Source organism: Galeopterus variegatus, unplaced genomic scaffold, assembly GCF_000696425.1.
Source record: "Galeopterus variegatus unplaced genomic scaffold, G_variegatus-3.0.2 Scaffold9812, whole genome shotgun sequence".
In the NCBI taxonomy this organism is placed as follows: Eukaryota; Metazoa; Chordata; class Mammalia; order Dermoptera; family Cynocephalidae; genus Galeopterus; species Galeopterus variegatus.
Genome location: NW_007735923.1, coordinates 71435 through 85228, shown reverse-complemented (window position 1 = coordinate 85228; position 13794 = coordinate 71435). Strand labels below are relative to the sequence as shown.

Sequence of the window (13794 nt, the reverse complement as noted above, 5' to 3'; positions counted from 1 at the left end):
AGTAAAATGCAAAGAAAAAGATAGTCGCTTGGGCCTAAGTTTATAAATAAGACGTCAAATCAGGCACACAAGGGGTGCTTGTTTGGAAAGATGGAAAGGAAGACTGCTTGCCTTGCTCGGTGAGCGTCTGAGTGTCTGCACGTCTGGTGGTGCCCTGCTCTAAAAAACCACACCTTACTTAGCACACCCAGGGGTCCAGTGAATCCGGGCCAGTGGTCCTGGAGAAGTCTCTTCCCACTGCCCTTCCCCTAATCAGCTCCTGTGCACCAAGGTACTTGCTCTTTAGTTAATTTCTTGGGTTACATGCGCTCTTAAATCCTCCCTTGCAAGGCACTCCTCTTACATTATCATTATTTACTGAATGTGGCACACTGGATTGTTTGGCTCTTCTTTTGGACTACTGCTCCACAGGACAGGGGTTGTCTGTTTTTATTAACCTCAGGATTCCCATGGCTCAATTCAGGCATTCCATAAATATTTGCAAAATGAATATCTAAACATATATAAATTCATTACCACCAGTGAAGATACCACTTAAAGTGGTTTCTCCCAGGAGGATATGAATAGAGTCCTGGCTATACATTACCAGGAAAACACTGACCAGGTTTAGATCTGAATAAAACAGTGAAAATGATAAAAATATAGTGAGGGATAGGTCATGCATATCCTAAAAATATAGTACATATGAACTATTTCTTATACTAGGAAAGATGTTGCACTAGTTAAGCTTCTCAGATTAACATGGCTGCTAATTACACCAAAGATTCTGTGTTAAGACGTGACTACCGTAGCTTCAGTGCCTGATGACAACAGCAAATAATGTGGCTATCCCTATAAGCTCACCTGATGCAATTTAAAAAATAACATCAACTTGAACCCATGAAGAACTTAGACACGGACTCTGCCGGATATAACGACAGAACAACTGATTCTGGCCAGCTGACTAGATAATCCAATGTGAAAAAAAGTAACAAAATACGAGGGTTTACGTTTCACTGTGCAGAAATATTCTGAGAATATATGTTTAACGGGTAAATGGTTATTGATTTAAGTTGAAAAGATGGGAGGACTAAGCAACAACAAAATAAAACTAGTTGTCCTGTCAACTTGGACATTTTATATATCAGATTAAATATCTTTTGAAAAAGTATTATATTCTAGTATTAACTAGGAAGGAGCACTATTTCAGTAATAAAACCAGTAACTTACATTTAAAATCCTGAAAAATTTTCATTATGTTTGTTTCATGACTATAAATTTACTTGCTAAAGGTCAAATTATCTGAGAAATAAAAAGAAGGTAACAATTCTTCTTACACATGTGCAGTGCTAATCACATAATATTTTTGGATCTTAACTTAATCATAACAGGTTTGAGGGGTGGCATTATGCATATTTCAAAGTATCTTCACCACCCTCATATTTAAAAAATAATTTTATTTGCGTTATATATCAATCACTGTTCTTCATATTTGTTAAAGACAAAAATGACTTTTCACATTATAATCATTTGGAATAATCTGGTGCAGTGGGACTGTCTCTACTTAGGTATATTCCTTGAGTTTGAGATGTAGGGTTAAGAAGAAAAATGGCAGAAAGAAAAAAATCTCCTTTCTTTTTCAAAGTCATCTCAGGTACAAGGCATATTGCTTGCATAAATATGTGGTCCATAGAAGGGAATGAGTTTAGGAAGCTGGCTGCCAGATGTTCCTGCCCGGGTTATTGGGTTTGGCATGCTCCCACGGGGGTCTCCCCTGGAACTGGTCCTGCACAATGACAACACCCAGAGCTGTGTCCTTCCCCCACCAAGTGTACTCTGAGGCACTGCGTCTGTTACCTGTGCACTGTGGGCAGCAGGAGTCCTGGGTGCGTGAGGGGTTCTGGCACAGCAGCGGTGGGCACACCTCGGTCTCACACAGCACCCGGCCGCTGTGGCAGGTGCACTGAGTACAGGAGTCGATGTTCCATGTTTCTCCTTCCACAAAGTACTCTCCTCCAGGGGCGTGGCAGATGGAGGGGGTGCTGAGCTCTGGCTTCTGCACCACAAAGTCATCTGGGGAATGACACAAAATCAAGCCACAAGACATTATTCATCTGAAGCCCTCCAACTCTTGCAGAATCTGGTGCTGTTTGCTTTAAGGGTCAGAAAAGATGAATTGCCTGAAGAGTACCTCATTCTATTCTTATCAAGAAATAATGAAGAAAATAAAATAAAATATTCCATGCAGAGAAACAGACAATGACACAGAGCTAATCTCAGGAACTGAAGTTCAAGTGGTTTCAAGTCTGTCAACAGTAATGAGAGAATTCAATAAGATAATTAAATTACAAGGCGGGGAACTCCTACTCTAGAGAGGAGAAAAGGGGTCTCTTTGGACATCTCTGAGAATATGTAGCAATTGTCCAGAATAGAGACCTCTAATTTATTGGATGCTATTATTAGAATAAAGACCTCTCATTTACTAAATCCAATTATTTCCACACTAAGCACTTTACATTTATTCATTTAATTTCCTCTTTACATCAACCTTGTGAGGTAGGTACAATTATTCTGTTTTACATATGAGGAAACTGAGGGCTCAGAGTATTAAGAGCAGACAAGAAACTAGAAACCCAAGTCTGTGGCTGTTTGGATCATGGACATGCCTCCAGATTAAACAAAACTTCCAAATGATCTATGTCCTATCCACTTCATTATCTCTGGGATCCTGACTACTTTTATGTTTAGAAATATGCCCTGCTGTTAAGCAGGCCACACCCCAATCTTAACCAGCCAGCAAACTGAGCAGGAATGCTCCTGCACAATCAACAGTCTGAAAACTCTCACCTGAGACTAAACATTTGCTTGGTGATACCATCAATAAGAGAGGCAAATGCTGAGAGGCTGATGAGAACTGTGATTTCTTTCCCCAGAGGAGAGGTGGTCTGGGTCTCTTGGTGAGAGGATAATGATAGAGAGGGAATTTATTGTTGAAAATGTCTGAAGAGGTACTGGGAGTCGCCCTGAAGTTGGGCTGAGGAAATGGGAAGTAGGAAGACAGAAACCACATTCGTGTAATCCAAATACAACAAGCGCTTCAAGAAGGTGTGGACAGCGTTGACCTCTGCTGAGAAACGGTCTGGAGACACCAGGACTAGCTCATGCTTGGAGCTCAGGGGAAGTCGGGCCCCAGGAGAAGAACCCTGTCTGTGCGGGGCTGCTCACAGCTGAAGACCCTTAAGAGGGCACTGGGGCTGTCACTTTCAAAGAGGTGGTCAGCGCGGGCGTCAACTACACTGAGGAGATAAAGCGGTGTGGACTGATTCCAGTGACTTTTCATATAGCTTTATCTCCTGGGGACTAGTAAAGACTGGAACTTCTTTTTTTTTTTTTTTTTTAAAAGATGACTGGTAAGGGGATCTTAACCCTTGGATTGGTGTTGTCAGCACCACGCTCACCAAAGTGAGCAACCAGCCATCCCTATATGGGATCCGAACCCGCGGCCTTGGTGTTATCAGCACCGCACTCTACCGAGTGAGCCACGAGCCGGCCCCTAAAGACTGGAACTTCGACCAAGTGGACATATCATAGAAATCTGACATTAATCAGTACTTACATTCACAAGCAACCGTTCGAAACTTTCCAGTATAGGAATGGCAGAGAAAAGGTAATTCAAATGAACATTGAGCTGGGACAAGATAAATGAAGTGCATTTCTAGAGGTTTACAGAAAAAAAAAAAAATTGTTCCGAAGACCATCAATGAACGAATGTTGGGAAAAGGCTCCCTTATTGCTTTCAAGAGGGGCTTAGAGAGGACTGACAGTTATTGCCCCTTTAAATGCTGCCATGTAGGGAAGAGGTCAGAAGAAAGAGGACATGTGTGTTCCCAGGTGTCGTATTTTGCTAATCCCTTTGCTATACTATGTGCCTTAAGGCAAGACATGGGAGAGGCCAGAGAGATGAAGAAAGAAAAACTGAAAGGCAGAGAGGGTGAGAAAGAGAGAAAAAATCTGAGAAACAATATCATTTGGGGAATCTTCTACCAGGAGAGTTCAGGAGCTGCTCACTTATCCCAGCAAGATAAACAGGTGACTCTTGAATGGAAGAGGGGAGAAAAATACTCTTTAAAGTAGGAGTCCATGAACATAACAGCTCTAGGGTCTCTAGTCAGAATAATCCACATATGGCAATCCACTAAAGTAAGGACTTTTGGAAAAATGTACCTCTACACATTCATATATAGGAATGTGTTTTTGTACATGGATATCTAGATATTCACACACCAACAATAACATGTCAATAACTCTTTGTGTGTGTGTGTATAAATACTTTCCATATCTCTGTAATAGAGAAAAATACTTCTGGCTCCACCGACTTTCAGATCTTAGCTCAATTATCTATTCTTAATCATGTCTTTGCATTTCTACCAGTCTGAGTCTTAGAATCCTTCACCAAGGAAGGATTTGTTCAGCAGAGACCCAGGTGCAAATCCACACTCTACACACTCACACCTATAAATAAAGCATGGGTCTTCATGGGAACAAATGATTTTTCCTTTCCTGAAAAGTCAACAGAATTCTATCTCATTAAATTGCCCGTTTACCTTCTAATGCAGTGGACACTAGTGGTTTTCACATCTAACTAGCAAAATCTAAAAAAAGGAAAGAGCTTTGATACAGAGCACATCTAACTGAACTACGGGGAAACAAAACAAGCCATCACTTTTGCATTGCGATCTGGTCCTTTAAAGGGGTGTTGGAGCTGCCTGTCACTTTGATGCTGTGGTTACGGAGGCGTGCACAATCTCAGACATGAAGCGGACTTTGAGTGTCCCCCTCTCCCATCCCTTGCCATGGCAGTCGAGGCAGGTGCAGCTTGGCCAGCATGAGCCACCTTCCCTCCCAGGCTAGTCCTGCTGTGCCAGGCCTCAGGATCCTGACTAGTACCCTTTGCATAGGCAAAGTCAGTCACAGGGAGATAGAGGACCAGGAATAACCAGAGGAAACGAATCATAACTCCAAAATCTGACAGCACATTTAAACTTTAAAACAAATCTGATGTGAGAATCAGGAGCCTTTACTTTCTCCCTGGCCAGCTGACACACAATTTTACTTTGAGTTAAGAGACTTAATCTTTCTGTGTCTGTTTTCCAAATGAAGAACTGCCTAAATGTATTTTTCCCTCACAGAGGGAGAAATAATAGATATGAAACTGCGTTGAGCTCTTTGGATAAAAGGCACTAGATGAGGTATTATGGTAATAATTACTGTCATTGACAACCATAATTAAGACATCCATGAATTACAAATCTGTTCTGTTCTTCTAGTAACTTGAGTGATTACCATCATTATGATCTCAAATGGTTTGGATGTGTGGTCATTCTAAATTTCTCAAGTGTCACATGCCCACTAATTTAAAAAAGAGCATTAGCCACAGATTTCAATAATTCTCTCCCTCTCATATATAACTTTATAAGTGATAAACTTTTATGGAATAAAACCAGCACCAATCTCCTCAAATTAACAAAGACATCCTGCCTTAATACACCATCAGTAAAATAGAGAGTTGGAATTTAAGTACGTAAGCCCACAAACCTTTACAAAAATGTAGTTCAGAGACCAATATAATTGAGTAAGCCATTCAAAAACAAGGAGAACAGTTTCCAGAGCTTTAGAATTTTCTCTAGTCTACGGTTAATCATTTCTAGGGCCTGAATGATTCTGTGGCTGTTGCTGACAAAAAACACAGAGAGCTGAAAAGCCTTGTGGGGCCATCCCCTGTGTTCTCGCCAGAGTTCCAGGTGCATCTGAGGCCCCGTGAGGCAGAAATCATTGGCTTATGGAGCACGCAAGACAGCAGCAGCTTTTACCTGCACATGACGGGCAGCACTGTCCAGGATGAATGGTGGGGTTGCCACAAGCAGGCACTGGGCAGGTGATCAGGGCACACATTTCCCGTCCATTGTGACAGTAGCATTCCCGGCACCCATCATGCCAGCTTTCCTCATTTTTATGATGATGGCCATCCATGGACAGACATGTGCCTGACAGGACGGGTGGCCCGGCTGAAGCAGGGACCTCTGGACAGACAGAAGGCAGCCTGGTAAAGCAGCAGCTACTGCACAGAAGAAACAGCCTGCAATGTCCTTACATGATATGAAGGTCACCAGAAATCAAGTCACCAGAAATCATGTCAACGAAGGACAGGTTAGGGACACGGGAAAGGCTCATGAAAAGCATTTAAGTTAATACGCTCTATACGCTCTCAATTTTGAAAAAAGAAAAAAAGACATAGAAAAAAGCCTGTGAATACATTCCTCTCCTATTGGTAGTATTATGGCTGATTCTTTACTCCTTTCACTCCACTTTTTCATATTTTATCTAATAAACAAGCACTGATTTTATAATGTATGTTATGCATATGTTTAATATATGTACAATATTCACTCTAGAAGCTTCATTCAACAGGGAAATCCTGGGTTTTGCAAATAATAGATTTTCGTTCAGCAAAACAATTGTATTGGTGACTAGATTTTTATTTACTCTGATCCCTTAAAAACACCACGAAAGCAACAACTGTCCAACTATGAGGAAAACATAGAACAGTTTAGGGATCTTTTATTGCTTAATCTGTGGATCACGCTGACAACTCTGATATACTGGATGGGTGGTGGGGCTGGAGCCAGGGCAAGGGTCAGGGTGCATGCTCAATGACCTCAGGAAAGTCCCTGGAGCAGGAAGTCTCAGGCAACAGAGATACCTAGGATTCGTGCTCATACACAGCTACAGACTGGCAGGTGCTTATTCAGCCAAAGTCTAAGTTTCTTATGAAAAACTCTGTTACCAGGAAATACATGGGCAGATTTTTTATCTACACTCACCCTCAAGAGCTTTGAAATGGGGATCTTTACTGTATCAACTGTATAGGTTCTACTCCTACACAGGAGGGGATCCTATGGGGGTTGAGATAAATGTGTTTTAGGAGTTCCTGACACAAGCAAAGGTGAAGAGCTACGAAGTGATTAATTTGGCCAGTGTGCTTATCCATCACCTGCTTACTTTAAATTCTATTCTGAGCTTTTATTTCATTAAAATGAAAGAAAAAGGGAGTCTTGTGGGATGGTCCCATTGAAAGTGACACTTGTGTCAGAGTTGGCAGCAATCACTTAAACCATTTCATTTACACGGTGCCCTTCTGCTGTCTTGGTGCCCTTCTGCTGTCTTGGTGCCCTTCTGCTGGCTGCACTGAGAGGTAAGGATGCTGTACTCACACTTACCTCTGCACTTGCAGAGAAGACAGCCATGACTGTCCTGCTGGAAACCCAAGGGGCAGATTTTACTGCATGGGAGCTCTGGACACTTCTTACAGCGACAGATGTCACAGCCGTGCTTATTCTTCCTGGGTAATTAAAATTTTGTCAGAGGTCAGAAAATCAAAAAGTCTCAAATGATGCTCAAGTGCTCAGACCAAGGGTCAATGAAATGATATTGCCATTAAGCAAAATGACCTAACTTTTCCTCTCAAAGACTCCTGGAGTGATGTGTAATTAGCTCCCTGTGGCCATGACTGCCACCCACCCATAACCAAGGTTGAGAACTGCCCAAGCACTTACGTGCTTCTGTGATATGGCTGTCAGAGGCCTAGTGACATGACTATTGATTGAATCAGGAAAAGTGGTACCACGATACACAAAGATGAATGTGCAACTCCATAAATAGGAAGGTGAAGGATATATTATTGCTCAATGTTGGAGACTAACATTAGGGGCAAAATTCCTTTTGTTAGAGCCACAGGCTTCTTCACCTGACCACATTTTTTGAGCAATTCCAGACATTAGTAAACATTTAAAAAAGATATCTACTGAGACTTATAGAAGACAGAAGGAGAACTTAAGGATCAATAATCCTGGAAATGCTACATAAATACTGATAGGGAATAAAAGTCTTCAGAGTCTGACAGCCAGTGTCCAGTAATTACTTCTTGAGGTCCAGTTAGGAAAGAATATCAGTTTTTAAATTCTCCACCCATGGGGTGTGACCTAAGCATGTGGGATAAAGGAAAAAGGCTGAATGTTTTCTTCCTTTAATAACCTAGAGTGCCCAAATTTTGGGCTGATCAGAAAGACCACTCTAAATAAATATGTGTTTATAATAAAAAAATCACAGTAGGTTAAATGGAGATTTTCTGGACAAAAAATTCTTACCAACAATTCCTTATTTTCTCTAAAAGGAGGATGACTCTGACTGTTACAAAGGAGCTCACCCACCCCCTTTTCCTCTGTTCCCCAGCTGCAGGAATGAGGACTCTTGGGCTCAGCAGCTGCTCTGCAGGCTCTGCTCTGCCCAGCTTCCTGGGCCTCACAGAAGGAAGAGTTACTCTTTTTTATCTTCATGTTTCATCCGAAACAACATTAAGTGGCCAACACTGGTGTTTGACTAAAATAAATTCCTGTTCTTTCTTATCCTGAACAAGTGAAGGGGCTCAAAAAGAAGATAGCCCTGTGGGAAAACCCCCAACGAGCGACAGTTGTCCAAGTGACAAAGTACATTTTGCTAGGTGAAATGAGAACTGACCACTAGGGTCTACTTATTTATTTCAACATAATGAGAACAATGAATTAAATGAATTATTCATACTCATGTCCTATACTGTGTCATTTTCAAGATCTACCAAGACTTTGACTGATTTGCTTGTGCATTCATTTGTCTGCCCATCCATCCATCTATCCTTGAACCCACCCCTTCTGTAAGCACTTGCTGCATGCATACAGTAATGGCTCACTGAGCAGGTAGATACAAAGGCAACAATGGCTGCCTTCATCCTACCACTCTCGTAAGGTGGCTGGCCAAGATTTCTCTTTTGGAAGCTGTCCTCAAAACACATGTTACAGTCAGTACAATGATAATACTCAATTATCCTTGGTGGTCAACTGGGTCCTCCCTGAATGTACTTACTGACAGAAATACAAAGGGAAATCTACAATCCTCTAAAAGATTCCCCTTCAAGGTGAGGGTTGGATTTGAATGCACCCTTGATTCTGAGCTACCATAACATTGTAGCAAGTGGCTGTAGCTACCATCGTAATAATGATCCTTTATTTTACATTAGTAGTTAAGCTAAGAAATAACTCCTCTTTTATTGGTATCATATTTATATTTTAGGGTTAAGGACAATGATGATTTATTAGTTTATTTGGTAATTTTTAAGAACAATGTTCCCAATTTAATTATCCAACTAAAATTAGAAATAAGATCCCCCCACTAAACTAGAATTTTCAAAAGGAAGAATAAAAAAGATGACTGAAAGAAGATAGGCAAGAGGTGATGGATGTAAGCCCCTTATAAATACCAGCACTACATAAACATATCAAATTGGAAAGGCAGAAAGATTGAAATGGAAGAAAGCAAAGGAAAGAATGATAAAGCAAGATTCTTAAAGGTGATTTTTTAAAGGGACCAACTTGATATAAAGGCAGAAATAGGTGTTAATAAAGGCACTAAAGAAACAAATGTGATGTGTCTATTGCCCCCCTGGAAAAATACAGATTTTCATGGAGTTTGACTCAATAAATAATATTGTAAAATATAAGTCAGGGTCCTCATCTCCAAGGGAATTCATAGGATCTACTGCTACATAAAGAAAAAATACTATGAAATGTTGACTAGCTCCAAGATAAGATATGTAGGCGTACCAGGTAAGAATGCTCTGTACTGTGCATGACTGACTGTCAACCGCTCTGAGAGTATGGATTAAATAAATGATCACAAAATAGTCCCTCAGGCAGTTGTGAGAAGTGGAGGCACTTACAACACCGGGACCCCATGACAATTCCATCTCCCATTCCCCTGCGCAGTGTCCAGAGGACCTCGCTATGGGGAAGTCTCACAAAACAGGCCCAGAGGATGATCTCCCCAAAAAAATAAGAGTAAAACCTTGATTCTTATCTTTAAAGACACAATCCTTTCTCTGCTTTCTGAATCTCCTAACAAAACAGATTATTTTGGACTGAGTACATCACTGATTCATTCAAAAACACACATAAAACAGCCAATGAAACAGGTATGAACATTTCCTCATGCTACACTTAATAAGAGGTTTTCTCAATTAAGCAATACGTACAGGTATCCAAGCGGACAGTACTTGTCACAGATTATGGGTCTGCACTTCTTGGGCCGTGGGCGGCACTGACAGATCTCACAGTTGTGGGCATCGGTTAGGTAACCGAAGGGACAGTCCAAGGTGCAGCCTCGTTTAAGGCCCACGCACAGCTCCTCCCCTGTGAAGACACACAGACAGCATGTTTTTTCCAAAGATGAACAGACCAGAACATGCCGAGGCTCCAATGCCTTCCCCAAATCCTCCAATCTTCCATAGATTTAAGTTTCTCAGATCTACCATAGCATCAGTCATAGTTAAAAAGTATAGATGGTGCTGTTTCATGGTTGTCACAGCATGACTGTGTTTTGGTAGGAATATACAAAATAAAGTTAAATTCTGAAAAATAGATTTCTGAAGTATGCTCAAATCTGGTAGGTTTCGAGTGAAGAGTAGGCTGGTAACTATTAATTACTAATTATTATGCACACTAAGTGCATTTTTTCACGTGTTTTAATTAGTCACCTCAAACCACTGACGACACTTACGTTAATATGTAGGAATTAGAAACTTACTCTCCAAGTTTCATTATATACAAGTATTTTATTTCTACTGCATGCCCATGATAATGCATATTCTTAAATGTTCACATAATATTTACTCTAATGTGTGATAGATGGTATCGTACTTGTATAGCACTGCATATCGTATGCAAGCATAAGGGATTTCTTACCTTTCCTTTTAAAAAAAGTACATATCTTACAGCATGATATAAAGTGAAATACTGTACTCAGAGCTCCATTTAGGTATTTTTTCCTATAAGCTGACAAATATCTGGGTATTTGGATATACTTCATAGACTAAAAATGTATGTGTCAAAGACATATCCATATCAGTGTTGAACTAACCGCTATGTGAATTGTTCAAACTGTCCCGTTAGCAGAATCTGCAGTAATGTTTAACTGTCCCCTGTTATAATATTATTTTAGAAGGAAAAAAAAAGGAAAGAAGCAACAGTGACTGGCAAAAGAAAGTACTAGAGATACTAGCTTCTAAAATGATTTTAAAAGATGATATAAGACTTAGAGAAATAGAGGGAACAAAAATGTTAAGGGAACAAAAGTATGCTTGGTGATATAAATGAAGTAGATTGAGACCTGTCTGAGTTAAATACACAATTTGAAAGACAATCAAATTTAAAGAAGGGAAGTTGATACAGCGATGGCAAAAGTACGACAATGTTTCAATGTTGTTCTGCACAGACTGGTAAGATGGGAAGTAAAGATTATTATTGTTGGAATATAAATGAATTTTTATTTTATCTGAACATCCTTTAAGTGTAAATTTGCAATAATGCATAAGTCACTAGGAAAAACAGAACACATCTGTCCCCTCCACACACACATCTTATAATCTAAAATTAAACCTTAAGTACAATTAATAGGTGAAATGGGTCCACGTTCTACATAAATATTTTAAGATAGCACCTTTCGTAAATTTTAGCTGGCAATGCTTGCATATTTTACTTGCAATTTTTTAATAAGGAAAATGTGATTTACAGTATAGTTTTCTACTCTGCCATTATAATAAACCTTTCATTACACATATTTAATATAACCTCGTGGGTCTGTATCACACTGTGAAGCAACTGATTACTAATATGCATCCTTAAAAGAGAAATTTTAAAGGGTTCATTTAAAAATTTGTAATTATATGACTTGAAAGGTCATTGTTTTTCACCTCCCATTTTTAAGAGAATGATGAGGGAGGGAGAAGACTTTCATAGCCACATTTCTTCTCTGATGCAGAGATCTAAGTTGTGAACCCATTTTTCTATTACAAGAATTTTAAAGTCACGATAGCAAATGGATTATGGTTGGCAAATAGATGGATTAAAACCACTCCTAGAACTTCTCAGAGTCAGCATCCTTGCAGATTAAATTTCTTGAAACTCTGAAGTCCAAGCACCTTTGTGCTTTTATTTTTCTGGTCCTGTAATATGGAAGTTTGTCCACAGACCCTGATCTAGAATGTTCTTCACTCACCCTTAAGTAAAACTGATGTATCGCCATTCAAGTTTAAACAGTTTGATAAAAATTCCTCTGCTTTGCAATGGAAGAGAATTCCAAATAAAGGCTGCCATGTTTAGACAAAAATACAGGTCATTCACCAGGAAGCAGACTGTCTCTGCCACCTAGGAGCAGGATGCTCCAGTGCGTCCCTGACCTGGGACCACTCACCTGCACGCTACTATCTGACCTGTCACCATTCTGCTGCCTGACGAAGGGAGCTCTAGGACCAGGCCCTGTTTTCTTTGTGTGCAGTCTAGGGACTGTCACGGTACTTGGCATGGAGTGGGTGTTCAACAAATTCTTGCTGAACAAACACATCAATCAATGTTCTCGCTACTTATTCCTCCACCCTCATCAAGACTACTGCATTTAACAGAGAAACACTGGCATGAAAAATACTTATTCTGATAGTACTGAAAATTCCCAAAGTACTGACATTTGCTAAACATATCACAATATCATTTTCTAGTTCAGAAATAGAGAACATTAAAGAGTGGAAGGTAGCCCTATATCCATGTATATCAATTATGGACTCTTCTTAAGAGAAATGAACCATCAAGGCAAACATTTAAATGAAGAGCAGAACAGACAGTTCAGAAAAACCTTATTCATAAAAGGGTGGGTTTTTTTTTTTTTTAAGTTTGTTTGAAAAGCTTTAGTATCACTCAAGGCAACTGTGGAAAAAAAGATGGCTTTATGTTCATAATTTTTCAGCATTATGAATTTACTGTGATCTAAAATCGCTTTCTAATCCATGGGGGAAAATTACTAGTGAAGAGAAAGTGACAGAAAATGGCAAAGTGTAGGGACTGTACGTTATGGCCGGTCGATATGAACTATGTAGTAAACTCTGTATTCATTCTGGAAAAAAAGAGATGTTTGCTCCTAGGGCCAAGATGAGACATAACTGTAGAGAGCCTCACTCATTCTTTACTGTAAGTGAGTACAGAATAACTTCCACAGAGAATGTAACGTGGATGGAGCCCTCTATAGTTGCACACTTCTTTGCTGCAATACTTCAAACTCTGGAATACTGGCAATTTCTGCCAAACTGTTATCAGTTAAGGATGGCCATGAAGTTCCTGAGACTCTTAAATAACGAAATGCAGCATTGCAAATGGTGTCCCAATCTTGACCCTGATAGATGTTAGTTCAGAATTACAACGAAATGAAAATCAGGAGCCCGCCTCCCTATGTTTAATGCTGCAACCTTCTTGGGATGCTTTGTTTTTTTTTTTTTTAAGTTTGTTTGAAAAGCTTTAGTATCACTCAAGGCAACTGTGGAAAAAAGGATGGCTTTATGTTCATAATTTTTCAGCATTATGAATTTACTGTGATCTAAAATCACTTTCTAATCCATGGGGGAAAATTACTAGTGAAGAGAAAGTGACAGAAAATGGCAAAGTGTAGGGACTGTACGTTATGGCCGGTCGATATGAACTATATAGTAAACTCTGTATTCATTCTGGAAAAAAAGAGATGTTTGCTCCTAGGGCCAAGATGAGGCATAACTGTAGAGAGCCTCACTCATTCTTTACTATAAGTGAGTACAGAATAACTTCCACAGAGAATGTAACGTGGATGGTGCCCTCTATAGTTGCACACTTCTTTGCTGCAATACTTCAAACTCTGGAATACTGGCAATTT

General features: G+C 39.9%; 1 protein-coding gene across 1 annotated transcript in view; it reads right to left on the bottom strand.

Annotated features, from left to right (window-relative positions):
- Positions 1-1836: 1836 nt before the first annotated feature.
- Positions 1837-13794, bottom strand: part of CRIM1 (cysteine rich transmembrane BMP regulator 1 (chordin-like)) — a gene marked incomplete at both ends in the record, with an annotated part of 82456 nt that continues 70498 nt past the window's right edge. The window contains 4 exons of the mRNA XM_008593882.1: positions 1837-2052; positions 5850-6059; positions 7257-7378; positions 10100-10256. Of these exons, the coding sequence (XP_008592104.1) occupies positions 1837-2052; positions 5850-6059; positions 7257-7378; positions 10100-10256 (705 nt within the window). The remainder of the gene's footprint in view (positions 2053-5849; positions 6060-7256; positions 7379-10099; positions 10257-13794) is intronic.